The sequence below is a fragment of the Penicillium longicatenatum genome, assembly GCF_028827895.1.
Source record: "Penicillium longicatenatum strain IBT 33135 chromosome Unknown contig_11_segment0_segment0, whole genome shotgun sequence".
Lineage (NCBI taxonomy): Eukaryota > Fungi > Ascomycota > Eurotiomycetes > Eurotiales > Aspergillaceae > Penicillium > Penicillium longicatenatum.
Genome location: NW_026643117.1, coordinates 1,569,315 through 1,595,441, shown reverse-complemented (window position 1 = coordinate 1,595,441; position 26,127 = coordinate 1,569,315). Strand labels below are relative to the sequence as shown.

At 49.2% G+C, this 26,127-nt stretch overlaps 14 protein-coding genes across 14 annotated transcripts; 7 read left to right on the top strand and 7 right to left on the bottom strand.

The window, feature by feature from the left end:
* Nucleotides 1–944: 944 nt before the first annotated feature.
* N7484_000597 (uncharacterized protein) lies at nucleotides 945–1,708 on the bottom strand (the record flags this gene model as incomplete). The annotated part of the gene is made up of 2 exons (XM_057111018.1): nucleotides 945–1,411; nucleotides 1,480–1,708. 2 exons carry the CDS (start codon nucleotides 1,706–1,708, stop codon nucleotides 945–947), a joined length of 696 nt encoding a protein of 231 aa, XP_056978244.1.
* Nucleotides 1,709–2,769: 1,061 nt separating this feature from the next.
* On the top strand, nucleotides 2,770–3,828 carry zrfB (low-affinity Zn(2+) transporter ZRT2; the record flags this gene model as incomplete). The annotated part of the gene is made up of 1 exon (XM_057111017.1): nucleotides 2,770–3,828. The coding sequence occupies one exon, from the start codon at nucleotides 2,770–2,772 to the stop codon at nucleotides 3,826–3,828; it is 1,059 nt and encodes a 352-aa protein (XP_056978243.1).
* A 581-nt stretch (nucleotides 3,829–4,409) lies between these two features.
* On the top strand, nucleotides 4,410–6,234 carry N7484_000595 (Glycerophosphoinositol permease 1; the record flags this gene model as incomplete). Its single annotated transcript, XM_057111016.1, has 6 exons — nucleotides 4,410–4,586; nucleotides 4,664–4,713; nucleotides 4,768–4,884; nucleotides 4,937–5,088; nucleotides 5,141–5,509; nucleotides 5,555–6,234. 6 exons carry the CDS (start codon nucleotides 4,410–4,412, stop codon nucleotides 6,232–6,234), a joined length of 1,545 nt encoding a protein of 514 aa, XP_056978242.1.
* A 256-nt stretch (nucleotides 6,235–6,490) lies between these two features.
* fkbp3 (peptidylprolyl isomerase family protein FPR2) lies at nucleotides 6,491–6,996 on the top strand (the record flags this gene model as incomplete). Its single annotated transcript, XM_057111015.1, has 2 exons — nucleotides 6,491–6,717; nucleotides 6,828–6,996. The coding sequence occupies 2 exons, from the start codon at nucleotides 6,491–6,493 to the stop codon at nucleotides 6,994–6,996; spliced, it is 396 nt and encodes a 131-aa protein (XP_056978241.1).
* Nucleotides 6,997–7,262: 266 nt separating this feature from the next.
* N7484_000593 (peroxiredoxin-like family protein) lies at nucleotides 7,263–8,076 on the bottom strand (the record flags this gene model as incomplete). The annotated part of the gene is made up of 2 exons (XM_057111014.1): nucleotides 7,263–7,745; nucleotides 7,834–8,076. 2 exons carry the CDS (start codon nucleotides 8,074–8,076, stop codon nucleotides 7,263–7,265), a joined length of 726 nt encoding a protein of 241 aa, XP_056978240.1.
* Nucleotides 8,077–8,504: 428 nt separating this feature from the next.
* On the bottom strand, nucleotides 8,505–8,836 carry N7484_000592 (uncharacterized protein; the record flags this gene model as incomplete). The annotated part of the gene is made up of 2 exons (XM_057111013.1): nucleotides 8,505–8,625; nucleotides 8,712–8,836. The coding sequence occupies 2 exons, from the start codon at nucleotides 8,834–8,836 to the stop codon at nucleotides 8,505–8,507; spliced, it is 246 nt and encodes an 81-aa protein (XP_056978239.1).
* An 894-nt stretch (nucleotides 8,837–9,730) lies between these two features.
* Nucleotides 9,731–10,732, bottom strand: N7484_000591 (cytochrome b5-like heme/steroid binding domain-containing protein; the record flags this gene model as incomplete). The annotated part of the gene is made up of 1 exon (XM_057111012.1): nucleotides 9,731–10,732. The coding sequence occupies one exon, from the start codon at nucleotides 10,730–10,732 to the stop codon at nucleotides 9,731–9,733; it is 1,002 nt and encodes a 333-aa protein (XP_056978238.1).
* Nucleotides 10,733–11,210: 478 nt separating this feature from the next.
* N7484_000590 (PP2C family serine/threonine-protein phosphatase) lies at nucleotides 11,211–12,399 on the top strand (the record flags this gene model as incomplete). Its single annotated transcript, XM_057111011.1, has 5 exons — nucleotides 11,211–11,309; nucleotides 11,365–11,474; nucleotides 11,529–11,823; nucleotides 11,876–11,978; nucleotides 12,029–12,399. The coding sequence occupies 5 exons, from the start codon at nucleotides 11,211–11,213 to the stop codon at nucleotides 12,397–12,399; spliced, it is 978 nt and encodes a 325-aa protein (XP_056978237.1).
* A 1,055-nt stretch (nucleotides 12,400–13,454) lies between these two features.
* N7484_000589 (acetamidase/formamidase family protein) lies at nucleotides 13,455–14,399 on the top strand (the record flags this gene model as incomplete). Its single annotated transcript, XM_057111010.1, has 1 exon — nucleotides 13,455–14,399. One exon carries the CDS (start codon nucleotides 13,455–13,457, stop codon nucleotides 14,397–14,399), a length of 945 nt encoding a protein of 314 aa, XP_056978236.1.
* Nucleotides 14,400–14,817: 418 nt separating this feature from the next.
* On the top strand, nucleotides 14,818–17,847 carry N7484_000588 (uncharacterized protein; the record flags this gene model as incomplete). Its single annotated transcript, XM_057111009.1, has 2 exons — nucleotides 14,818–15,186; nucleotides 15,241–17,847. The coding sequence occupies 2 exons, from the start codon at nucleotides 14,818–14,820 to the stop codon at nucleotides 17,845–17,847; spliced, it is 2,976 nt and encodes a 991-aa protein (XP_056978235.1).
* A 963-nt stretch (nucleotides 17,848–18,810) lies between these two features.
* N7484_000587 (uncharacterized protein) lies at nucleotides 18,811–19,058 on the top strand (the record flags this gene model as incomplete). Its single annotated transcript, XM_057111008.1, has 2 exons — nucleotides 18,811–18,895; nucleotides 18,952–19,058. The coding sequence occupies 2 exons, from the start codon at nucleotides 18,811–18,813 to the stop codon at nucleotides 19,056–19,058; spliced, it is 192 nt and encodes a 63-aa protein (XP_056978234.1).
* A 3,023-nt stretch (nucleotides 19,059–22,081) lies between these two features.
* On the bottom strand, nucleotides 22,082–23,331 carry N7484_000586 (uncharacterized protein; the record flags this gene model as incomplete). Its single annotated transcript, XM_057111007.1, has 4 exons — nucleotides 22,082–22,616; nucleotides 22,682–22,898; nucleotides 22,944–23,247; nucleotides 23,296–23,331. The coding sequence occupies 4 exons, from the start codon at nucleotides 23,329–23,331 to the stop codon at nucleotides 22,082–22,084; spliced, it is 1,092 nt and encodes a 363-aa protein (XP_056978233.1).
* A 141-nt stretch (nucleotides 23,332–23,472) lies between these two features.
* On the bottom strand, nucleotides 23,473–23,964 carry N7484_000585 (cytochrome P450; the record flags this gene model as incomplete). The annotated part of the gene is made up of 2 exons (XM_057111006.1): nucleotides 23,473–23,580; nucleotides 23,623–23,964. 2 exons carry the CDS (start codon nucleotides 23,962–23,964, stop codon nucleotides 23,473–23,475), a joined length of 450 nt encoding a protein of 149 aa, XP_056978232.1.
* Nucleotides 23,965–24,223: 259 nt separating this feature from the next.
* Nucleotides 24,224–25,810, bottom strand: N7484_000584 (uncharacterized protein; the record flags this gene model as incomplete). The annotated part of the gene is made up of 7 exons (XM_057111005.1): nucleotides 24,224–24,321; nucleotides 24,370–24,543; nucleotides 24,600–25,115; nucleotides 25,168–25,238; nucleotides 25,297–25,348; nucleotides 25,419–25,664; nucleotides 25,729–25,810. 7 exons carry the CDS (start codon nucleotides 25,808–25,810, stop codon nucleotides 24,224–24,226), a joined length of 1,239 nt encoding a protein of 412 aa, XP_056978231.1.
* Between the last annotated feature and the right edge of the window lie 317 nt (nucleotides 25,811–26,127).

Here is a 26,127-nt window from a genome sequence, read left to right as displayed (position 1 = left end):
GGTTCGGTATCGGGAACCGCACGTGGCGATACCCACGAGATCCACGATTTGACCACATAACTTGGGGAGATACGTATTCGGTCTGATCGCGAGACATTCGTCACTGCAATTCCATTTCTATCCGACTGGTCAGGGGCATGTTCTCGTAGATGGTCAATCTGCCGTGTACTGTACATTGCACAGACACCCCGACATGCCGTAGTCACGGGAGGAAAGTGGAGGCCACGGGTGGTTTCAAATCGAGCTCCACTAGATACTGTTTCCTGCCTACTTCACCTTCTGGAAAAAGAGCCGAGGTGACCACATGCTATATGCTCGGAGCCGCGAAGAGGTGGAACTAAAATACCCGCGGGAAAAAAACTGGGAAACGAAATCCAATGTCTTGATACTGTAGTCGAAAATCGCCAACCAAACCAAGACATGCAAACCATTTTAGCTCAGGAGCCGGGGGTGTGATGTCTTATGATTCGTATGTGCCTAGATCAGCCACAACTGTAGCCGAAGACAAAATCCCTCGCGACAATTGTGATCTGGACGATTCTAGAATCCTAGCCATGCACATCGCCCAGGGAATGACATATCCGCCACTTGCGTAACAGAATTTCCCACTGACTCACTGAGAGTCACCCCGGTAAGCTGACTGCATCCCCTGGGCACACTACAGCGGCTCGTTTGTTGATGGCCAGGGCATTGGCCGTAAAAATGACGCGTGATATACAACATATAGACCAATGATAACAAGCCTCGTCTCAGAAGAGAGGTCTTTGCGCACATAGAGCGGCATTTTCGGTAGGGCTGCAACTCTGCAATTTAGTTAGGTATGACAGGAGGCCCTACGGCGATCACGCCACCACCGCAGGTGTCCGTGTAATGCGGAGAAAGCTTGGTCATGAAAGACTCCCCCTCTACCGTGTTTCAGACGAGGGGCCTGAAACTAAGACACTTCAATCCTCACCGGCACCTTGTGCTTGTGTCGATATCCATTGCTCCATCAATGGCTGCTTAGGCTCCGAGGTTGCAACATTCGATCTTGCTTGGTCCCCCTTGCGCGAAATTATCAGACACAGCACCCACCCCGAGATGTTGAAGCTTTCGTAGTGTGTGTTGAATCCCAGCTTTTTCTCATCCGTATTTGCAGTTACCAGCAGGTCCGAAGCCTCTCTCTTTCTCTTCCGCGATGGAGGATCGTTGTCTGCACTGCCATCATCGGTCGCTTCGGGAATATCTCGCAAGTTGAACTCGGGATCGCTATCGCTGTCGACGACTTCTGGGTTTGCAGGATCTGCAGCTTCGAATATCGCTTTAGAGTCTCCATCTTCTGTTTTTCCTGCCGAATCGAAAGTTTTATGTCGCGTCAAGAGAGAATGGCGGGTGCGTGATTCGCGAAGGAAGATGCCGACTTCGAAGTCATCTGTATACCGTGACTTAGCTCAAACTCATGCTCACAGGGTAACTGGAACGGTAACTGGATCGAGATACCTTCGGCGATGACATCCTTGGTGACCTTGCTCTTCTTTCGAAGAAACCGTCGTTCATTCTCCTCCCGCAACTTCGGCAACACCAGCGGTCGGATCGCGTCGAACACTCGTGGGAGAACCGGGTATTGAGGGTTGAGAAGCCAGCGACTATCGGACGGGTTGTCTAGATATATGCGACATTCCAGCACAGAGTATTTGCTGATGCGCAGGTAGCGGCGGATGGGAGCCATGGTGACGTAGAACTAGGGATCATGAAGCTCGGGCGGCGCAGGTGAGCTCATGGATGCCAAGCTTCGCCCCAGATGCTCTGATTGGCGACCGGGGACAAACGTCCATCATCCCTGACATTAACTCCTCAGCTTACATCTCAACTTGTCGTTTAAAAGTCTGAGACCTGACATCCTTCATAAACTTGGCCATGCCTTCCACTTGCATTGCGAGAAATGGTCCATCTCTAATATACTGTAGTGCTCTGATTACGTGATGGCCAACTACCGCGAACGGAAAGGGACCGTCCCCAAGGTCCTCACCCGCCGCTCCGAAGAAGTCTAAGTACCGGGTACTTCTGGTCACACCGTAAACTACATTCCACGCTAAGTACCTAGTACCTCATACACCACTGCAACAACGGCTTTCCAACCCCCAAGGTCCCCATGGATCCCACTGCACTCCCCCGCTAGGTACCGGGCTATGATTTTTTTTTTGTCTTCGCTAAATTTTGATCATTCCTTATTATCTGCTTGTCTTTCATAGCGTTTGCCTTGGTCCAATCAATCTCTCGTTATTCATCGAGACGATCTGTGGGAGTTCAGCCACCAAGGTACTCACCACCTCCGGAGACGAATTCGGAAAACGCAGGACTCGAATTCGTCAAGGACTTCCAATTGAACACAACAACGTTGCCAAGAGGGTTAAGTTGTTTCTACTCGTGGTTTCGTGCTTTGAGTTATCTGCATTCGCTGCATTAGCCTTCAATTCTCGGCAGGCCAACCTGGTTGTTTTCCGCGCTAGTCATTGGGTCTCGTCTCTAGTTGAGGACCTTGGGGGTTACAGCCAGTGCAACTAGCAGCACACAAATTTTTCAACCCCTCCACGTCAATTCGACCTGCCCGCTTTTCTCACAAGGTGCTCACTCGTCCTTGGATTTGATTGAACCTTGTCGGCAAATCCTTTGATCTCATTGATCCTCGCAGGATCTACTTCTTAAGATCTATCGTCAAGATCTTATCCGGGATCCACATTCCCGGCGATTCGAAGAGCCTCGACCAGAGATCCCTGCCGTCTGATCATTATGGACATGGAAGCTTACAACGCCGTTCTCAAGCGGGATTCCTGCTCCAGTGGGAATGACTACGATGGTCGCATGGGCCTGCGAATCTCTTCTATTTTTGTCATTTTGATCGGATCTACCTTTGGTGCCCTCTTTCCTGTCGTTGCTAAGAGATTCAGCAAGCACGGCGGTGCCCCCGCATGGGCCTTCTTCATCGCCAAATACTTCGGATCCGGTGTTATCATCGCGACTGCTTTCATTCATCTCCTGGCCCCGGCCGAGGAGGCTCTGACCAATGACTGTCTCACTGGCGTCATCACGGAATACAGCTGGGTCGAGGGAATTGTGCTTATGACGATTGTGGTCCTTTTCTTCGTGGAATTGATGGTGATGCGATTTGCTCGCTTCGGTACCGGTCATCTGCACGATGAAGAGGGACACTCCCACGTCCAGATCGAGGCAGTTGTTCCAATCGCTCAGGAGGTGAATGAGACCAAACACTATGTTCCAGGAGAAGATCACTTGGGTCACACCCGTGAGCACCACGATGCCGACGATTCCGAGAAGGAGAAGCAGGCGATCGAGGACTACACCGCTCAGCTTACATCGATCTTCATCCTGGAGTTTGGTATTATCTTCCACTCTGTGTTCATTGGCCTTACGCTTGCTGTGACCGGAGCCGAGTTTATCACTTTGTACATTGTCCTCATCTTCCACCAAACCTTCGAGGGCCTGGGTCTTGGCGCCCGTCTTGCCCAGGTCCCCTGGCCCGAATCCAAGCGCCTCACGCCCTACTTCCTTGGTATGGGCTTCGGAATTTCAACTCCCATCGCCATCGCTATTGGCCTCGGTGTTCGCCAGAGCTACCCGCCAGATTCGGCTAAGACGCTGATTGTCACCGGCGTGTTTGACTCCATCTCTGCTGGTATCCTAATCTATACCGCTTTGGTCGAGCTATTGGCGCACGAGTTCATGTTCAGCCCAGCTATGCGCCAGGCCCCCATCCGCGATGTGCTCCTCGCCTTCCTACTGCTGTGCTTGGGAGCTGCCTTGATGGCACTCCTGGGTAAATGGGCCTAATCTTTGATTTGCACATTTACTATATCTTTAACGACCTGCAAATGACTTTCAGCCAAAAAAGAAGACAAGTGTGTTTATGGACATACTTCTGGGTGTATCCCATGAACATGCATATGATACCCATTCGTTCATACTTCGGCGTTTACTATCTTATTGAAGGCTCCCTCATTTTGTATTTCGAACAATTTGTGCCGCGAGATTTATCAAAAGTCAATCTATCCATATTTGCTCTAAAACATCCTTATAAATAGCTCACGCGACAGTACGATTTTTATTTGCGAGGCAGGATCAAAGGATAAGACCTGCATCACTCCAACCCCGCATTCCGCCAATCATTGCCCAAGCAGGACCAACGTGGTTGACACTGGAATGTAGATCAGTCCCAAACCGGTCACTTCTTGATCTTCCTGGTCTGCGCCATCCGCAAAAGGTTGCCTATCGCCGAAGCTTGGCGGATGGTTTAGAGTTGTACCACCTTGATTCGGCGATCAGAGAATCCCCGCTCAGGATTTAGCTCGACAAGGATCACACGTCTGCTAATCCGGTCTTCTCCCCCTCTTTCGTTTCTTCCTTCTTTCACTATGGATATCCCTGCCAACGGCAAAATGGTGACTGGATTGTCAGTGGATGTGATTCCCGGACGTGGGTCCAAATCTGATGCTACTAAAACCGAGGTTCAAGACAGTTTTGAACACGATGCCGAGCCCTCACGCGAGGTCTCGAGAAAGCGTCAAAGCCTGTCCGATATCTTTACAATTGTGGGTGGGCCGTGGATCTCACTTCATGCTCGCACTGAGGACTTGATCACTGACGAATGTCCATGTTCTATGAGTAGTTCGCAAGCGGTTTTGCGCTGATCAGCGATGGATACCAAAACAACCTCATGTGAGTCTGATCTCAAGTGAGAACTGTACCAGTCTACTAATCCTTCGCTCACAGGACCATGACCAATGTTCTCCTCAAAAAGGAATACCCCAAAGAGTACACATCAACCGTGAGCACTCGTGTGTCTAATGCACTGCTAGTCGGTGAGGTTATCGGTCAGGTTGTCATAGGGTGAGTATCTTCTACGAAAGCTCTTGGGAGAGGTCTTGTTGACTTGAGCCAGTCTGACTTGCGACTATCTCGGTCGAAAGACCGCTATCATTTTTACAACACTAATGATTGTCATCGGTGGAATTCTTGCAACTGCATCTCATGGAGTTACCATTGACGGCATGTTCTGGATGATGACAGTGGCGCGTGGTGTGGTGGGTTTCGGTATAATAACCCCCATACCTGGAACACTCAATTCAATGCTGACCTAGATTAGGTGCTGGCGGCGAGTACCCTGCATCGTCAACTTCCGCCTCGGAGTCTGCCAATGACTTGACACCCAAGCATCGTGGTCCAGCTTTCATCATGGTGACCAACTTCCCGTTATCTTTCGGTGGGCCATTTGCGGTATCAATTTTCCTGATTGTACTGATGACCTGTGGGCAGTCCCACTATAGCACCGTGTGGAGGGTATGCTTTGGGATCGGATGTATCTGGCCACTGTCCATCTTCTACTTCCGAATTCGTATGCTGAACTCGGCACTATATCGTCGTGGTGCTATCAAAAAGCATGTACCTTACATGCTCGTTCTCCGGTACTACTGGAGATCGCTCATCGGGACCTGCGGTGCTTGGTTCCTCTACGGTGAGATCTACTACCCACCGTGAAGTGTAAAACTAATTCGTACAGACTTTGTCACTTTCCCGAACGGTGTTTTCTCAGGCACAATCATTTCATCCGTTGTTAAGGACGGCACAATCCGCTCGACAGCCGAATGGCAACTTCTACTCGGAGCAATCGCCCTCCCAGGTGTTTTCCTCGGCGCTCTCCTCTGCGACCGCGTCGGACGCAAGAACATCATGATGATCGGCTTCAGCGGGTACCTAGTCTTCGGGCTGATAATTGGCTGTGCATACCATCAAATCACCAAGATCATCCCGCTTTTCATCATCTTTTACGGACTAATGCAGAGTTCTGGCAACTTTGGTCCAGGAAATATGCTCGGTCTGCTTTCATCCGAGTCATACGCCACAGGTGTACGAGGAACGTGCTATGGTTTTTCAGCTGCGGTCGGAAAAGCCGGTGCTGCTGTTGGAACGCAGGCATTCCAACCTATTCAGGCTCGACTGGGCAAAAACTGGACGTTCATAATTGCGGCTATCTGTGGCGTTGTGGGTGTCCTAGTGACTTATTTCTTTGTACCCGATCTTTCCGGTGAAGATCTGCGAATCCGCGATGAGAAATTTCGAGCTTATCTTGTTTCTAAGGGGTGGGATGGTGCCATGGGTGAAGACGATCTTCAGGCCGCTGCGGATCAGGGGATTCCCCCGGTGATTGCCCAAGAGAGCGCGCCCGTGAAGGAGGGTTAATCGTTACGACGATGGCCTCCAAGTTAAGGTCTAATGGCAATTAAAAGACTAAACTTGCTCTTCTTAAATAGGAGATCAATAACGTAGAAAAAGATATTTACGACGTACAGCATTACATCTTAATTTCTTAAATCTCCCGTGTCCCACCCAACCTGATAGACCCACACCTCCGCACCTCCAACTCCGCCCACGTTTCCTCTCCAATTCCCCTTTCCTCAATTCCTCTCAACACACCCTCCAAACCACACAATCCACCATGCGTCTCACAACCATCCTCCTCTCCCTCGCCTCCCTGGCCGTCGCCGCTGAGCTCGGCATCGAAACAACCCACTCGGTCGAATGCACCCGCAAGACCCAGAAAGGAGACAACGTCTCCATGCACTACCGCGGAACACTGGCGGCAGATGGCTCCAAGTTCGACGCAAGCTATGATCGCGGTGTGCCGCTGAACTTCAAGCTTGGAAGTGGTCGTGTTATCAAGGGGTGAGTTTGGGAACAATTGAACCTGCCCAGACCTAGCCTGAACCCATGGGTTGTCAATTGAGGCAATCTTCACTGTCACTGTTTCGTACCTTTACTAATTTTCTTAATAGATGGGACCAAGGTCTCCTTGATATGTGTATCGGCGAGAAGCGCACCCTTACTATTCCCCCCGAGCTTGCTTACGGCGACCGTGGCGTTGGTCCTATCCCCGGTGGATCGACTTTGATCTTCGAGACCGAGTTGGTTGCTATTGATGGTGTCAAGAAGGATGAGCTGTAAATGTTGAATGAAATGTTTATATGGTTGCCTTGGGGGCTTTATGATGATTTGATCCTGAATGGAAACGAATCCATGGATCCTTGACCATTTTACGTCGAGACATGATTCTATTGTTTTTTCCGAGCATATACCTGATGGCTTGGCTTACGAATGAATTGATATTCCGAAGAACTTGAAAGTTGGTATACATATCACCTATGATCAAAATTCCCCACAGCCACGCCGTAATACCATGAGCACCACACTCAGGTCAAAATCGAGGGAAGTCAAGGCTTCCCCAAAACCAAACCCTCGGGATCAAGAACACCCCTTAATCCCTCCATCGACGTATGATCCCTTGCACCACCCATCCGATGAAACCAGCTAACAACCTTGCCCCCATCCCCGCCAGGAGCGGACTCGAAAAGGAACTCTCCGCCATTTTGACCCGTTTTACCACCCTTGAACATAAGCCCCGTACCCGCATGCTTAACCCAATTGAAAAACGACTCCGCAACAACACAAGCCATGTTCTTACGGAAATACGCCGGACGAGGCCCCATAGCCTTAGAAACAACCAACTCGAGCTCCGTGTACAGCTTCATGCTGGGATCGGTATAGATGGGGAATGGACAATTTGTTTGTCTGACGTATGAATCTATTAGACCAGGATCTCCGAGGCCGACGATGACAATTGAGGTTGGTGTTGGGAGGGTTTGGAGGCTTGTAGGAGATATTTTCGAAAGGGCGGTAATGAATTCCCGGCAGCTCTAGTAACCTTACGTTAGCTTGAAGCTATAAGGCTTTCATGATTGGCGAGAAAACATTGCAGGAGAATGAAATCAGATATAAACATACCCCACAGAAAAAGTGGCGGATGAAGACGACCAGAACACGCTCGGAGTCGGGTCCGTCATAGATACTTTTGAATGAATGCTGTTCTCCCTTGCGATCTAAGACTGTGTACTCGCGGATCTTGTTGAGTGTCTCTGCGGATGGTGGTGTATCAATTGCTATGTCCTTGACATCGTCCGTCGTTTTCATGGCCATCGAGTGGGTCAATTTGTCTGTTTGTGTGCGCGATGTGAACTTTTCACTCATCCTGATGAGATGCAAAGCCTGTGCAATTGGAATGGATTAGGAGAAGTCGAGAAAATGTTGACTGACGTGTGCGAGCTGAAAACGCGTGGGCCATGATCTGCAGATCGTCACTATCATCGACAGATTTGAACATTTTGCTAAATTAGTATGCAATAACGGTCGGTGTACTGTTGGTAAAGTCTTCAATCGTTGGCATCAATCTTCTAAATAGGGTTTTTAAGGAGTAAGGGACTAAAAGCAATTTGAGAGTACGGCATTGTTCGTGCTTAAGCTTTAAATCTATACGTATCACAATGTACGATGGTGGCTGGATCCACTATTGAATACCCGAGCATTGACTAAAAATTCATTATTGTTTTTCGCGGCAGCGTGATCGAGTTGACAATAGATTTGATTTCTCTGACACCAGTGTTTGATAAGTACTACTATCAAATTCTGCGGTATACCCGAATTCCCTGCAAAACAGCCGCGAGAATCGTCGAGAATTCAATACTATACGAGCGAATTTCGCTGCATGTATCTGCATCAATAAATTGACGACAGGCGGGTCTGTATAGAACAAGCATCGCAATAACCAATAACATAGCCCTGCGTTAGTTTAGTAGTGTAGGCAAAGAGCTTAGGAGGTTACGTACCCAAAGACAGTCGATGGGGATAAGTCTAGATTATCCTCAGCTCTAGGGCTAGGGCGATTATCCATTTCCGAAAGAATTTCGGATCCTGCATGGGCATCGATAAGAGGGGATGATTTTGAGTCCATGTTGATATATAATATTTGGTGATGAATGTGGAGTATGAGAGGTGGAAATCGAAGGATTGTTTGCATAGGATTGAATGGAGTCTGGACCAATGGTGAAGAGCCAAGACGAGAGCCAAGACGGATATCGAGGAAACTTAAACTGTCCTTACGGAAGATATAATGATTGGTATGAGAGACAAGCTAAGTGATAGCAAAGCCTCCCTTTACCTACGTATGCAGCTTATCCTAATCCAAACGGAGCTCTACGCTCTATGCCGTTGTTTGCCTAGTTACTCGACTAGCTTGAAAAAGTCCTCCTTCCCATATTGCCGGGGCTTGAAAGTGGAATTCGGTAGATTAATCAAACATTTCTTTGTCCGAGCAACTTACTAGTACGTACAAGGCATACACTCCGTGGTTACATAGCCTTCGGTTAATAGAGCTAACGAGCAAGCTATCGAGAATCAGACAAGGTCGGCAGGAGTAGGACCCACCCTAAAAGCTCGGATCCGAGCTGGTCTTCATTATGGAGTTTGGGTTTATTTTTAGTTTCATTGTTATTTGGATAACAATTCATCCCAATTCAAGGTTTCATTATTGGTCGCGTATGTGACAAGGTAATCGATTCTATTGTACAGTAGCCATGATCCGAAATTAACAAGGGTATTTCAACTGTAGAATATGTGCAAAATGTTCAAAAGACCGGGAAATGAAATGCACATGTACAAGCCCGAGTCTAGTCGCAATGTTGATGTGCAAAATATACTGAGCCCCAGCGCCAGTTTATAATGTTCTATACCTTTCATCGGGCAGCTTTTGTGCGTGGATGACGAGCCAGCGTATGCTTCAGCCTTGGTTTCTCGGTGCAACCCGGCCAGTCTTGCCCAAGTCACCAGTCTTCAAGAATGGACCAACTCAATCCATCGCATCCAAAGCATTCTCAGCCAAGGCATCGTTCTCCGAAACCAAAATTCCAATCAAACACTCACTCAAGATTCCATCCCAATTCACCCAAGGATGAACCTCCTGAAACAACTTCGCCGAGTCCTTCCCTGCTCCTCTCAAAAGTTCACCCTTGCCACCAGGGTGGTACGGAACATAGGGACTAATATTGTACACCTTGCCCAGATACGAAGTCCAAGCATCGCGACCCTTCCGCCCATTCTGCATTTTCAGCATGGAAGGCGTGACACGCAGATAACCGGGTGGGACATCCTTGCCCCGGAGCTGGTTGTTCGGTTTCGCGGCGAGTGCGGCCCAGTCCAGCGGTGAGAATCCTGGCTCAAGGACAACTTTCTTGGAGGATTTCTTTAGCGATACTGGTGTAGGCGCTAGAGTACTGCTGCTTAGACCGGTGCTTGTCGGAGCGAGTCGCGCTGATGCCGCTGAAGAGAGTGGTGTGCGGGGGGAGGTGCTCATGCGCGGTGGCGCGAGGCCTCCGGGAGTTCGATTTGGTTGGGGGGTTTGACGGGGACGTAGGCCTGGTGGCGGAGGGGGAGGCATCAGGGATGAGGTATTGGGCAAAGGCTTCAAGGAAGGCGGAGCCAGAGACGATTCTTTGGATTCTCTTTCATTGCGACCGAGTGGCGCTACCGGTGTTGATCCATTCATGCTAGGTTGTGCGGGTGGCTCGATCGCGCGAACGGATTCCTCGAGGTTCAAGGAAGGCACAGCCAGTACCGGTGTAGGAGGCACTGGTGTTAAAGCCTTGGGAGTTGTTTGCGGGCTTTCTGTTATTTCAAAGGATGGAGGGGCCGCGGGGCGGTCGTTCGGTTCAGGTTCAGGTTCGGATGAAGGAGACGGAGTGTCGGGTTCGGAATCCGGAGAGTTGAGAGTAGAATTCCAGGTTCGAGGAGGATAACGATAAAGAATGTATGCAGTGGTTGCGATCAGTGTGACCACGCCTACCCAGCCCATACCGGACTGACTTGTAGATGTGTGAAGGTTCAAGGGTTTAGATGATTCTGATCATCTTCTCCCCGATTCGCCGACGGAGGTGGTCTGTGCGCCAAGATGATCTATGAGCACATGCTTAAACCTGCCTGTTGGCGTGAGATGATTTTGAGACTGAATGTCAAGTTTTAATGGCAATTAGTAATTGGGTAAAATTTCCATGAGATAGACACTATGCGTTAGGCAACTGAGCAATAAAAGAGTGGGATAGAATGAATATCTCATGATCTCCATCGGAGCAGAATTGAGAGACAACCTCAACATTGGGACCGAAGCCAGCGATTCGTTCATATCAAAACAAAGGATAGGTATGATCTTGTAGAAATGTACATATTAATATAATGTGTACTAATGGGAGGCGTTCATGATGTCAGTCCGCCATCACTGGAGGCAAAGAAATTGCCGAAGCTCAGTTCACAGACGTGTTTTATCCTAGGATAGTATGGTCCTTGCACACAAGGCCGTGAGGGATAAAGTGCTCTGGAAAATAGTCATGGCCACGCCCGACGAAGTGGTGCTCTTTGACCTCGGAGCAGGTCAAGTACAGCCCCAAAACCTCAACAGCTGATCGTCCAACTGATTACTTGGTGAGGCAGGCCAAAGGATCAAGGAATAACCAGGAAGATCGATGCACGGTCATCCTGCCGGAGCAGTTCCCCGCCGAAACGAAGGACAGGCTAGTCTTCCTTGCAATATACGATGGGCAGTAAGGAATCTCAGGGGCCACTCATCACCTTCCTCATTTTGACTGGTTATATAGTGGGTCTGCATGGGTGGCAGAGCACGCCAGCAAGAAGTTACACCATCTCTTGGCTAAGCGACCCGAATTGAAGAAAGGGGACTACGGCGCAGCCCTCAAGGCTGCAGTGGCAGACGAGGACGCTCTGTTGCTGGAGGCATTCAAGCATGATTCAGCCGAGCCTGCGACCTCCGGATCGACTGCAGCAGTATGTCTGGTGAACCTCACACAAGGTGAATTAATCGTCTCCAACCTAGGCGATTCGCATGTTATCCTGGCGGAGAGAGATCCCAAAACAGAGCGTCCCTATCATATCGTACGGGCCCGGGCTACTGCAAATACCATAGGTGGAAAATAACAAAGACTAGCGCCGACTCACGGAAGAGCACAAGCCCGAAGAGCCCAGAGAACGACGACGTATCGAAGAAGCCGGGGGCGAAGTCGCTATGCGTAGTGGCATTGCCCGGCTCGGTAAGTATACATTTACCCGCGCTCGGGGAGACGATAATGACCGGAGATAGGGTCTCTTAATATGTCGCGGGCTCTAGGCGATTTGCAGTACAAGAACCCTGTCAAAGAGAGACAGGACTCAAATCCCTGGCCCGGGGTCCGGCGCGGTTCGTCGTCATCGGCAGGGGATCTCCTGTCCAACGACCCATTTACGTCGCGACGAACGCTGCAGGCGGACCGACGCTATCTGCTAGTGATCGTATCGGATGGAGTCAGTGATAGCACCGAGGATGCAGCCCTGATTCAACACGTGATGAATTTAGCAATGCGGGGAAGGCGGGCCAGTGAGGTCGCACAAGAGGTTGCCACTAAATATACTCGTCATGAGAGGAGTGATAATGCCTCGTGTGTCGTGGCCATGTTAGATGGGCAGAGATCGTAGAAGGGTTCGGAGATGGTTCCCTGTATAATTAAGGAAAAGCAAAAGACCCAATGTGATAACCTTTCTTTTTGAGCTGGAACGGGGTCCACACTGGGGCGCCAATTGTGTTATGCATGTAGTGGACCACTAATGGCGCGGAACGCAGGATCCTGCTTATCCGGAAGAAGAAGGTGGTTTCGATTTTGTGCAAATCGTGTGTTCTATGTCGTTCGTCCTTCTTATTTAATCCTAGAGTCGAACAGGGTTTAAACTATGGTGCGACAAGCAGATTTTTCTCTTTCACATGGAACAACTCCAAATATTCCAAATCAATGTAAAAAATCGGTGACTCCACTCCGATAGCGCACCAATCTACGACCCGGGCGGTTTGCCGTTAAGGGAATCTGCTGTTCGCTCAGTGGCGTTTTCTCGTGTCGCATTCGTATACTACCCTACCTCGTCTATGCACGATCCTAGAGTTTAATTTATCCATTCTTATTCTCAAGGCCTTCCATGAATCATGGAACATATTCTTAACTGTTACAAATTGGCAGCTGGCAAACTGGCAAACTCCTAAAATCTGGATAATCGTTCTCCCTGTGACTAAAAGATCCGCCTGACAAGGTTATCTCCATGATGACGACAAGTACCAATTAAGCAGGCGGATAGTTCCAAAGTCGCTTCGCTCCGTCGGAGTGGACCGCTGCTCCTTCGCCGCCACCAACCATCGCCTGCATAGCGTCTGTGCCCTTCAACGTGTACTGAACGAACCCCAGAGGCTCCAAGGGGCCATCGACGGCACAATCTGCGAATTCCCCGGCAATCCTGATTAGGCAGGCGATGAAATCGGTTCAGGTGGAGATCGATAAGTCAAGCAATGAGGAAGATTCGGCACTAACCACCTTCCCTAACGGTCAATCCTGAAGAGAATCTCGCCATCTGAGCCTGGACCTCCGGTTCCAAGTAAAAAAGCCCTTTCCCGCCCGCTTTCTTGTTTTCATACTTCGGACACCATTTTCGACTTCTCCTTTCCAATGAGTTCAACAAAGACTCATACTCACTCAAAATCAGCCAGCATGACGTGGAGTAACTTCCATGTTGGCAGAGACTGCGGTCATGTCAAGTGGTCTCGAAACATCACACCCAAATTAACAGTCTCATCCGGCCAGACTGTCACGTTTGATGCTATTGATAGTAGCAACGGCCAACTGACACAAAGCTCGGATGCTTCCGCCATTGGCACATTGGATCTCGGCATCGCCAACCCCGTTTTCGGCCCGATCTATGTGCAAGATGCGCAGCCTGGCGATGTCCTCAAAGTCGAGGTGCTCAACCTCGAAGTCGCCGACTGGGGTTGGTCAGCCATTATCCCCGGCTTCGGTCTTCTGGCCGATGAATACCCAGAGCCCGAAATCAACATCTGGTCTCTCGACCGCGAGAAGGGTTATGCACAGCTCAAGGACGTGCGGATTCCTCTCCGGCCCTTCCTCGGCTGCATGGGGCTGGCCCCCGGTAGCGAAGAAGAGCTCTCAACTGTCCCCCCCACCAACCACGGCGGCAACATGGACTGCCGTGAACTCGGCGTAGGCTCGACTGTCTACCTACCAGTCCAGACTACCGGTGCCCTCTTCAGCTGTGGTGACGGGCACGCTGCGCAAGGTATGGGTGAGGTCTGCGGTACTGCCATCGAAACTCCCATTCGAGCTACTTTTCGTTTTGAGGTCTGCAAGAACCAGCCTTGGGTGACCGCGCCCCAATACCAGACTCCGCCGCAGTCTCAAATACCCAACCCACTTCCGGATCTTGGAACCTATGGCGCTCTCGGAGTATCGTCGGATTTGTTCCAGGCCGCAAAGAGCGCCACACAGAACCTCATTCAGTGGTTGGTCTCCACTAAGGGTCTGACCCGGAGCGAAGCCTACATTCTGGCAAGTGTTGCCGGTGACTTGCAAATTGCGGAAATTGTCAACGTGCCCAACTATGAGGTATCGATGAGTGTTCCATTGGGCATTTTCAACTAATTGGGAATAATTTGGGGGAAGTTTTGAAGGTCGCGATGTGATACCCAGTGCTTGGATGACCTGTTTTTTATGTAAATATCATCATGCTTGAGCCTTTTAATGTCGTGTCATATGAAGCGGAGTGACGGCCTACTAATAATGCATCTAAAGAATTCATGAATATAATCTGAATGTTGACAATCTAAAGTATGAGCTAGTAATGGTTTCTGAGACACAATCAGCCAATTGCGACCGGGAGAAATCAATGATGTGAGAATGTATTGTTTACCCCTTTCATTAGACAGTTATTTTCATAGAAATGCAAATCGTTATGTGTAATGGAACTCTGCATACTCGTCACATGACAGCGCGTGTTGTCGCGTACTCGGGAACCAACCAAAGCGGCTCCTCTCCATATTCCAGCTAGAGGTCATGGATCATGGACCCCATCCTCGATGGTCTGAATCCTGCCCAGCGACAGGCAGTAACATCTCCTGATCCAATTTTACAAGTTCTCGCCCCTCCAGGCTCCGGCAAAACAAAGACCTTGACAGCACGCGTCGCGTATCTTCTCTCTCATCATGGATATTTGCCTCAAGATGTTATATGTTGCACGTTTACCATCAAAGCGAGTCGGGAGATGCGCGAGCGTCTCTCGAAGCTGGTTGGAGAGCGCGTGCAGTCGCGTCTGATTTTGGGTACCTTTCACTCTATCTGTCGGCGGTACCTAGTCAAGTATGGATATTTGATTGGTCTGAGGAAGGGGTTTGGCATTGCGGATTCGGATGACAGTCGAGGTATTCTTCGAGTATGTCAAGTTTATTCTCTTCAATTTGCTGTCACATTGCTCATGTTGTCATAGCGTATCATCAAACGGCTGAAGTCCTCCATGGAGGTTAAAGCTGCGCAAAGTCGAATCTCCCGTCACAAGGCTCATGGACTTGGACCAGATGACCTGGTCGAGCGGGTCAAAGCCGAGGAGCTGGAGCTGGTGGATATCTACCGCCAGTATGAATCGGGACTTGCAGCATCAAACCTCTTGGATTACGATGATCTGCTGGTGAGATGTGTGCAGCTTCTCAGAGAACACCCTGATTGCGTGTCAAATGTGCAAGTGGTGCTTGTGGATGAGTTCCAGGATACGAACATCATTCAATATGACCTGATGAACCTTTTTGCGTCGAGGAATCGGCGCATCACAATCGTCGGAGACCCCGACCAGAGCATCTACGGGTTTCGGTCTGCGGAGATTCAGAATCTGAAACGAATGCAGAACAGATATTCGAACACCTCGATTGTACTTTTGGAATCCAATTATCGTTCCTCGGCCTCGATCTTGAAATCTGCTCAGGAAGTCATTGAACAAGATACTGCGCGTCCGGATAAGAAACTACAACCGACCCATTCACACGGAACTATGCCTGTACTAAGAAAGCTTCCTCATGCCAGTGCGGAAGCGCACTGGATGGTTCTTGAAATCAAAAGATGTATGGCTATGACGGGCGGTGTTCTGCGCATGTCCGATTTTGCGGTGCTGCTGAGATCTGCCTCACTATCGACTCGGATCGAGACAGCATTTGGGCGAGCAGGTATCCCGTATAAAATGGTCGGCGGTCGCAAATTCTTTGATCGGACAGAGGTCAAGACCTTGATCAACTATATGAGGATTGTAGGTCATCCCGACGGCACCGACGCTCTGCTTGGTATTATTAATGTTCCACCACGAAGAATTGGAGACGAGACGATCAAGCAATTGACCAATGGTGCGGAAAAAGCCAATATTCCCCTTTGGACTTTCATCAAGGACGTTATTCAAGGCCGCCGATCGACCGAGAAGAAGCTGCAAAAGGCCGCAGAGCTGGGACTCTGTTCGCTAATGAAGCTGATCGATGCGTCGAAGCAGAAGCTACAAGAATGTGAAGATGCATCGGCACCTCGCGTGCTCCTCGAGTTTATCACGGAAAGCCTTTCGTTCCAGGAATATCTTGTTAGGACCTATCCCCTGGATGAAGACGGTCGCTGGGCGAACGTCAAAGAGTTGATGGGTCAAGCCAATGAAGCTGCATTCTCCACCGACGACCCGGGTCAAGAGGAAGACCTGCCCGAAATAGAGGGAATAGAACAACAGAAAGTGCATGCTGGCGAAGAGGCATTGTCTCGTTTCTTGGCTAATGTTGCTCTTGCGACTGAGGCGACTACAAAGGATGAAGGGGAGCAGGTGACGGAGAAGGTCACTATTTCCACCATTCATGCAGCCAAAGGGCTGGAATGGCCAGTTATCTTCATTCCCGCCGTATACAATGGAAGCATCCCGCATTCTCGAGCAGAAGTCATCGACGAAGAGAGGCGTCTACTTTACGTCGCGATGACCAGAGCTCAAGCCCTGCTATACATGAGTCTACCACTCAGACAGGCTCGAATGGGTGAAGGCGAGGATTCATCTACCACCTTAACATCGTTTCTACCCCCCAAATTGATCAAGAATCGGTTCCGTCCGATGGGACCTCAGTTGCTGGAAAATGTTGTGTACGCCATTGCTGATATTCTGCGACGACCACGACCCGCTGTGGAAGACATGTACAAAGAATTGGGCTCTCTTCCGTCAACACTGGATGATCAATGGACCGCTGAGGGCGAAGAGAGGAATAAGGGCGGCGATTCCGAATGGAAGACATCCCTGGGACCTGATCTGGGAGAACCCAACCCTAAGAGACGCCGTTCGGACATGAATCAGCCGACTACCACCACATACATGTCAGCAGGTGGGCAAGGCATGGGTAGCTCGTCCAATTTCATGGTCTCTACCACGCTCAGCTCCGGATTCTCGTCTGCTCGTGACTATATCACGGCCAACCCGGAAGCTATCCAGGCAACAACGGAAACCAGCAAGGCTGCTCCAGAAACTGCCTCAGCCAGTCAGGCGAAGAAGAATACTACACGCAAAGACGGACTCAGCCAAGCCAGCATCTCCAACTTTTTCGGCGGGCCAGGATCCTCCCCGAAGAAAGCGTCCGCCCCAACCAAGCCGACCCAACCAGCCCGACCAACCCAGCTGACATCACAAACTCCGCGGCCAGGCTCCCATACTGTTCCGCCTACGCTCTCCTCCCACCGTCTCCAACCACGACCGCTGCAGCCTACGCGACCAGCCTTGGAAACCGCGGAGCCTAACAAATACACGTGGCTGGCGGCTCCGTCCAGACCTACGGTGAAACCTGCCCGGATGCTGACCCAGCCTCCGAATGGAAACAACACGGTGGACACAGGGACCAGGGCGGAAGAGGTGAAACAGGAGAGCTCCACCCGCGGTGTGCAATCCGTGACATTTCATACGACTACAATGACCACTGTTCAACAAGCCCAAGCTTCGGGGCGACGGACATTAGGGATCCGGCGGAGTATGAATGGATGGGAGGAGCGGATGAAGCGGGACGGCGGGGGCCAAGTACGTGGAGGCAAAGCAGACTAGAACGTTTAACATATTCTATTTATTTTCGACCTCTCCATTAGCTGTGTGAGGACCCAACCCACGTCTGGCCAACTCAGCGCGGAATCGAGTGGAGAAAAGCGATAATTGACTCGTTGCCCAAGCAAATCAGGGATCAAGGAAATCCGGTCTGGGGAGTGACGCACGTACATGCTGGGTATAGAGACAATCATGAGCTATGCGGTGAATCCATTCTCATGACCCCATTCACCAGGTTGATCATCCGGCTCCCCATATTTCTATTGGATCAGAGTCGCGCTATCTAGAGGTATCCGCAATGATCAACTGTACCTGAATAATTCGGGGGGGATTCTGGACCGAAGTGGAGCGGGAAGTCGGTGAGGCCCCTGGATCATTGACATCACCTAACACAGTATGTACGTGTAATCCCTTCGAGCGGTGAGGCTGAGGAATTCCATACACACGAATACCCTCAATACGGGACTAGGATGCGTTGAGTTAGTTTGGATAACAAAGACCCTATTTCTGGAGGAATGGCTGACTCATCATTATTGGCTCCACCGGGCCGAGTGCGTGGTCATTGGCTGCCCTGCTTTCGGCTTGAAATCACAACCAATCATGGGCAAACATTGGTACTAGATGGTTACCAGGCACGGAATACGTCAAGGGGGTGATCCATTCCCGACTCTAAGAGCTCCCTGGCGACGATATCGTAGATCAGATGCGCGCTCAATTGGGAATGGCCTGGGGTATACAAAAGGGCCGGTCTGCTCCATTCTTGCTTCATACTAATCAACCAACAACCACCACCACCAACTTATTCAACATTTGCTTTTTTTTATTACTTTACTTCTATCGTTTATATACTGCCTCTTGGACTCGTTTGCTCGTTGTTCAACTAGACGGCATCAGCCCATACTCACGCTATACTATACACTTAATCCACCCTCCTACCTTTACCACTTTATTACCTTGGTCTCTACCATGCCACACAAAGTCACCAACGACTCCAATTCCACTTTAGCCAGCACTGGCAGTGGTGACCAAGTTATTGCTACAGAAGTCCGAGGTATGTCGATCCCTTTAGCACCCTTGTCAGATCTCCAGAGGCTAATGCGCATCCAGTAACCGCCAATCCTGTCCGCAAACCTCCAGTCGTCGTGCACAACAAAGGTGGTCAAATCTATGACGAAACACGTCCTTCGGATTGGGATAAACAACGCTGGAAATAGTCCGGCTGCAGGCATGCAATTCCCCCAGCAAGCCGGTCCGGTTGGGGCGGGAAGGGAGCTAGACTGGGTCTCTCCTTTTCCCCAACTTTTTTACTTTACCGCGCGGCTTCCCCGGCTGAATCTGGACCTGGATCTGTGAACGTGACCAAGAGCAAACGAAAGTGAGGCGGGATCGACCAAGGGAACAGATCGCGTATTTTCGGGATACGCGAGATACTATGGTCTCACCATTGGTTTTCGTCCCCTTTTTGGTTTGGTCATTCCAGTTCCAGTTCCGAAGGGATGGGCCTTCGTTACCGCTTGATCTTCGCCCCTGACCCGATTTGGCGAGTCTAGCCCTTTCACGTCTTCATTTTCAGCTTCGGATCCAATTGCTCAAGCTTCATGGGGCGGAAATATTTGCTTTTTTTTAATCCATTGCCCCGGGTTTTCTCCTTCGAGAGAGCTTGGGCGTGGACTGGGGAAGGGGGATCCACTGATCCCCTGCTTTCTGCGCCCTTGTATCATTATGCGGAGTTTGGTGTTTGGGTTTTTTATTTTTACTTTTTTGCTTTTTTGACGCCTGGAACTTGTTCGGCGTGTTACACTCCCTTGCACACCCTCTGCGGGATTTTGGAGTTGAGAACCTTTGCCCAGGCTCTTTCTCCTCCTGCCCGTGGTCTTTCCTATACGCCTCTTACTCTCCTCTCCTCTCCTCTTCTCTCCGACTTTTATCCTTACCCTCTTCTCTTCCCCCTCATGTCATTTTCCGGGGTCGACCACCGAGAGCTTGACACGTGTCATATTACTGTACACCCCTCCCTAGCAGCCTTGCTGCATATACGTCCTCGCTGAGGCCTTCTGACCTGTCTTTTTTTCTGTTTTGTTATGCATAGCGTGGATGGGATTGGGCAATGAGCGATTTCGATTCGAATTGAATTCTGGATCTTTGTTTTTATTACTGACTGGTTTAACTATCAATTTGTCTGACTGATTGACTACTGAATTGAATCTTATTACCACGGCTTGACGTCGGGTTTGATCTCTCACTTCTTTCTTTGTTTACCGTAGACTCCACGTGATTTCTTGATAATTGGATCCACCGCTCGATGATCATTGAGTCAAATGGGGCACATGACGCGATTCGACCCGTTCTGGGCGTGGTACAGTGGACTTGGAAATCCGTCAGACCTAAATTCCAGCTCTCAAGCTTGAATCGGAAACACGCTAGTTCCTGGGACGGTGCTCACACTTTCCAGACCGCTTACTATGGCGCTTGGGAAGACAGTACTCCGTACAGAGTCACTCTGCTTCTCAGACCGCTTTCGAAGAATATGTACATAACTTATGATGTTTAATTAACAGCCTCCTACCCGATGCATAGTGTCACCTTTTACTTCCGGTCCCACTTCCAAGGTTGCCCGTCCCCTTATTCTGCAGCCCATCCTTCAGGTCCGAAGACAGTAGTGACTTCATCCTTGGGTACCTACACCTAAGTCCCGGACAACCACGCAGCCTGACTAACCTGCGGTATGACTATGGCGATGCTGCACGCCCAAGTGATGATGCAATCAACCAGATCCTTGAGAAGAGTCTCCTACATCAATACCCAAAGCGAGGATCACCTCTTACCCCGAATTCCCATAGATTAAGATCTCTTGTCAGTGAAACCCACCTTTCCTCGGTGGTAACACCGACTTGAACAAGACTACCTCGATCGCTTGCGAGGAGAAGCAATGAAAAGAGTTGTACGACATCCTTCTCGTCAAAGGCAGATCAACTTGGAGAACTTCTGAAGAGAACTGTGATTCCCAGCCGAAAGTCATACCTAAGCAGCTCCTACTTGCAGGTCAGTCGAGTAGCTGTGAGGCTATTAGAAGACTCCTCGTTTTCAAATCGGCCTGGTGTCTGGGGCAATCTGCAGCCCAACCATGGGGAAGAAAACGGTTTCCCTCTCGTTTCCAAAAAACACACTTCTTAGCTCTAAAGAGAGAGCCCAGACGACTCTTTTATCGCTATCTTAGATATTCTAGGCGAGCACAACGAATTGCTTCCTAAGTACATGACTCTGACCTCAATTAATGGGGCATACGCTCTCTACTGAACAGCACATTCTTCAACCCCGATATCGAGTGTAATCTCGTCAGTGCCTGGCTTAATGCGGCTTTTACTGTCCTTGAGTCGATACGCCAAAGGGAGAGTTCTTTGGCTACATTCCTAGCAAACCGTAAACATCAACACGGCATTCTGTGGCTAGATGCAATCCTCGCAGGTCTAGCAAGCTCCGTATTGCGTGATGTAGGACAAGGGATGGCAGCTCTAAATCTTCATGTTTCTGCCTGAGCTGGAATATCACAATCATTCATGACCTCAAAATGGATAACAGTCATGGTGAATTGACAAGTCGCACTGAAAAATGTCGACTGCTTTTAATTACAGCCTACGAAGGACTGAGCGCTCGACCTCTCATCTGGCTTAAGCTCTTCGGATTTACACAACTAAACGATACGGAGCTCTCAGTCCGTGATGCTCGATGTGCCTCTCATTGCATTGAATACGAGTATTGGGAATGATTTACAAACAAAGGTCCGATTCGATCTTCTGAAGCAGGTAATGATCAGCCTCCTCTCCAAGGATTAGCTTCACCTACTAATATAACCGTGCCCAGGCTTGAGGATTATGACTGTGGTTTCAATTCACAGTGCCTTTCTGAAGTGTACACGCGTGGGATATTTGGATGGAGATTAACAGGGTACCTCGTAGCGAAAATCCAATATACCAACATTCTTGGTTTAACCTGGATATGGAATGCACTGATGACGAAGTAGAGCGCGACAATACGGTATCACATCCGGAAATACGATGGAGATGGAGCCTTAAGAAATGCACATTGAAAGTCGGCTTGAAGGCACTGAGTGGCTCTTGAATCAACTCCGCCCGCCAGGTAAATGTGCTCGAGACTGTCTATGTACATCGTATCGAAGTAAATCCATGGTATACAGTATAACGGATTCCAAAACCTATCATATTCCTTTTCCAAGTCCTTACTTCGAAGAAACGACCACCCCCTTCGCATCTACCTTGATATCACCCAGCATATAACCCTCCTCCTTAGCAACCGGCCATCCAGTCAATATAGTCTCCTTAACTTTCTCGCTCCTTGGGATAAACCTAAGCTTACTCTGCTTCGGCAACGTATTGGTGCCCGCAACATAAGCGGCATCAGACACATCGACATGACCAATCTTGCCACCCTCCATAGGCGGAAGAATCTCAAATGCCCATATGATACTCGCGATCGTAATAAAGAGACTGTTCTCCGCCAAATGCATCCCAGGACAAATACGACGCCCTGCACCGAAATCAAAGTGGATTTGCTGTTCAGGGTCAGGACTGGCGGCGTAAGCACCTGCTTTCAAGGGGTAGTCCAGGTATCGGTCTGGGATGAAGTCTTCTGGATTCTCCCAGCGCTTAGGGTCAAGATGGAGGGCGTAATTGTTGATATTTACTACTGTCCCGGCGGGTATGAAGTAGTCTTTGTAGATAATGTCGGCGGTTGTGTAGTGGGGGATTCCGATACTAAGGAATTAGTATTGTAGTTACGGGTAGACGAAGGTAAAGACTGGGGGAGATGCAATTCTTACTTGTTTACCGGTCGAATGCGTAAAATCTCTTTCACACAAGCCCGAACATAGGGCAGATTCTCCTCATCTTTAAACGACGGGAATCGGCTTTCGCCTACAACCTTCTGGATCTCGGCGTAGGCTTTTGCTTGAGCTTCCGGGTATGCAACAAAATATTTCACACAGGAGTTCAAGGCTGAGGATGTTGTTTCCGAACCTGCCTCAATCATTGCTGGTACTATATTAGTTTTTTTCTCGAGTATCATGTCCATGGAAAACATACTACCGGCCAGAAAACTCGCTTGCAAGTCACTGATCTCATTCCTCTCATAATCCCATTCGAGGAAGCTTTTAACAAAACATTCCGGAGCCTCATCCTGCTCGATGCTCCTCTGGAGTTCAGAGAAATACTTCATCCATATCGAAGCCTGTCGCTGGAAGGATCGCTCAGCTGGTTTCCGCCACCACTGCATCCAGCCGGGGATCTTGGATAGAGGCGGGAAAGTTTCTGCAAGATATTTCCCTGGCTCTGCGGCTTGACTAAAGTCTTGCATTACTCCGTAGATTTCGCGAATATCTTCGCAGTCCTGAAATTGTTAGGTAAGTCTTTTAGTGGTTCGTATGGGCTGTCTTACCCATTGAGGAATTCGTCGTCCGTATGTTGATGTCATTACCACTTAATGAAGAGTAAGCATATGGGTATGTTGTACTTAAAAAGGGACGAACCAGATGTTGTATATCGACGAATATGCATATAAAAGTTTTCTTGATTTTCATTGTCAGTACAGATATCCCAAAGAAGCTGCTTCGCCTCAAACTCCTGCGATGGCATAAATGTATTGGATGACTTGGGCGTTAGAAGTTGGTGAGCGATTGCCCGTAGTTTCCGCCATTTCGGTGTATATGGCATCAACAAGATTCTTTGTATGTCTTCAATTAGTGTAGGTCCTCTAGGGGCATACATCAAGTTCAATCACGCACCGCATGCCACCTGAGATCAGGTCCGATAGGATGGGACTTGGAGCACGAGAGGAGGTGTGTTGAGATTGTTTGTTGAAGATTTCCTTCATGGCTTCTGGACTGTTCACAAAAACCCAATTTTCCCAGCCGAGTCGGATTTGGAATAGCTCTCCATGTTGTTGGGCCCATTTGCGCCACTCCCGCTGGGGGTATTTGCTTAAATCCTTGTACTTTCCGGCCACGGGGACATTACGAAGCCCGGCTGGTGCCCTTTTTGAGGTGAAGTAGGTTGATGTCAGGTAAGCCACAGCAGCTAACACAGCAGCGAGTGTTAAAAATGCCATGTTGTTCATTCGTAGATTTTGTGGAGATGAGGAGATGCTGGGGTCACGTACTTTCGAATGTTTGCTCATCGCCCCCACGTGAGTGACCTGCACAACACCGATATCCCCGCTCGCTGTTACACTTGTTAAAAGCTCGGAGTAATTAAGTGATATACTCTACTCTGCTGAAGACGGAATTAAGCGATTCATTTGCTTCCTCTAAGTATTTAGCCGAACCCAATGAGAGCAAGTCAGTTTCCAGACCCTCAAAAAGCATTGATCACTGTCGAGTAGCGTGCACCTTTGGAGCCTCAGCCTGAGTCAATCGCGATGGAAGGCAGAGAAATGCAATAACACTAGATGAAATACATATTCCAGCTATATGAAGTTAACACCGAACAAACATCGGTAGCAGGGGATACTTACCAACGACACAATTCATCACATAGTATCCGAATTTCTCATTGAGTATCCCACCCATAAGAGGGCCAATACACGTCCCCAACGTCCAAGCAACACCGACAATGGCAACAGCGCGTGACTTCCCACCATTGGGACCAAAGGCCCCAGGATACTTCTTCTGGAGCTCACTCACAGCCACTTCTCGAGTCAGCCAACCGCCATGAATCCGAACATCAAAATGGTGCCTAGCTTACCTGTAGCTTCAATCATGCCCGATCCATTCATAAAAGTAGTCTGAAATCCAAGCAAAATCATCGCCCACACATATATAGTAGGTCCCCAGTCCCCAACGCTAAACGGACACTGCGCACTACCGGGAACACCCAAAAGCCAGACCAACGGAGCCAAGGTAGCAAATCCAAAGGCAGTCGGTATTCTCGTTCCATAGCGATCTTTCAACCAACCCACAAAAGGAGACATCAAGAGACGGGGGGCCTGGAGACAGGCAAACATAATACCAGACTGCATACCACCCCAGCCGAATACGTCACGGACATGCAGGGGAATGGTAGCGTTGAATGTGCCAATCAAAAGACCGAACACGATGCTAAGGTATACACCTGCAACGAAGTTAACCTTGCTGAAGATACACCGGTAGAAATTTGGCCTCTTGGATGCATCGTAGCTCTCGGTGTCAGGATTATGAGTGGACAGGAGAGGAGACCTTTCAGAAACCGAGTCTCGCTCCGTAGTTAAGTCATCAGTGGTAACTTGAAGTGATATCAGAACAGAGTTAGAGCCACCTTTTTGCATGGGACGTACCTGTTGTCAGCCGCTTCTTCTCAACCATCAATAAACGAAAAGCCATATCTATACCCAGAAGCACAAAAGCACTTATCCATGCTATCCAGTACCCTTCCAATTGAAAGAGGATGCCAGACAACAACCCACATAATACTACTAGCAACGGTTTGCACAGTTCGACTGATAAACAGCACAGGCACTGATACATGCTAATCAGTCGCTGAAAATAGCATTATTCCCAACATTGGATATTGAAGGTTCAAACATACAAGAAGACCCAGCAGCTGTCGCAAATGTACTAGCCGAGATTATCCCCAAAGCTGAAAGTAACCAGCCCCGAGTCGAAGTAGATTTATCTGCAAAATGGGCAAGCGGAATCCGAATCATGACGTTCACAGCGGCATTCTCGGCTAAAAGCCAGGAGATTGTCCTCTGAGTGTGAGATGGATTTAAGCCTATCCGACCTTCTAGCATGTATGGAAGGATAGGAACAATGAAGTTAGCCAGAAACGTGTCTATTGATGGTTAGCTTAAGATCTATGTTTGGTAATCTATGTTTGGTAAGGATATAGGCGATACCGGTGAAGAGCGCGGTTATCATTGCTGTGACGGTGAACCATGTCGAGGAGCGCCAAGATTGGTCTTCTAGTGGTATACTCATGGTGAAGAAGCGCGATAGACCTTGGGCTTGGGGTAAAATTCGTCTTTGGACATGAGTCTTGAATTGAATTATTTCGTGTTGCGGGTAAAAGTGATAATGGCAATTCCGCATATTCACCCCTTGCGTCCTGACAACCAATAGTGACACTCGGAGTGGGAAATCGCATTGAATTCTGGCTTATAGTACATGAAAATTCCACATAGGAACTTTATTTTGTCAGCTTGATTTCTCTTCAAGGCTGATACTGTTCGGACTCTATAGTCTGCTTTCTGTGTCTGTTGTTAACCCCCACATGATTCTTCTACTTACAGACATTG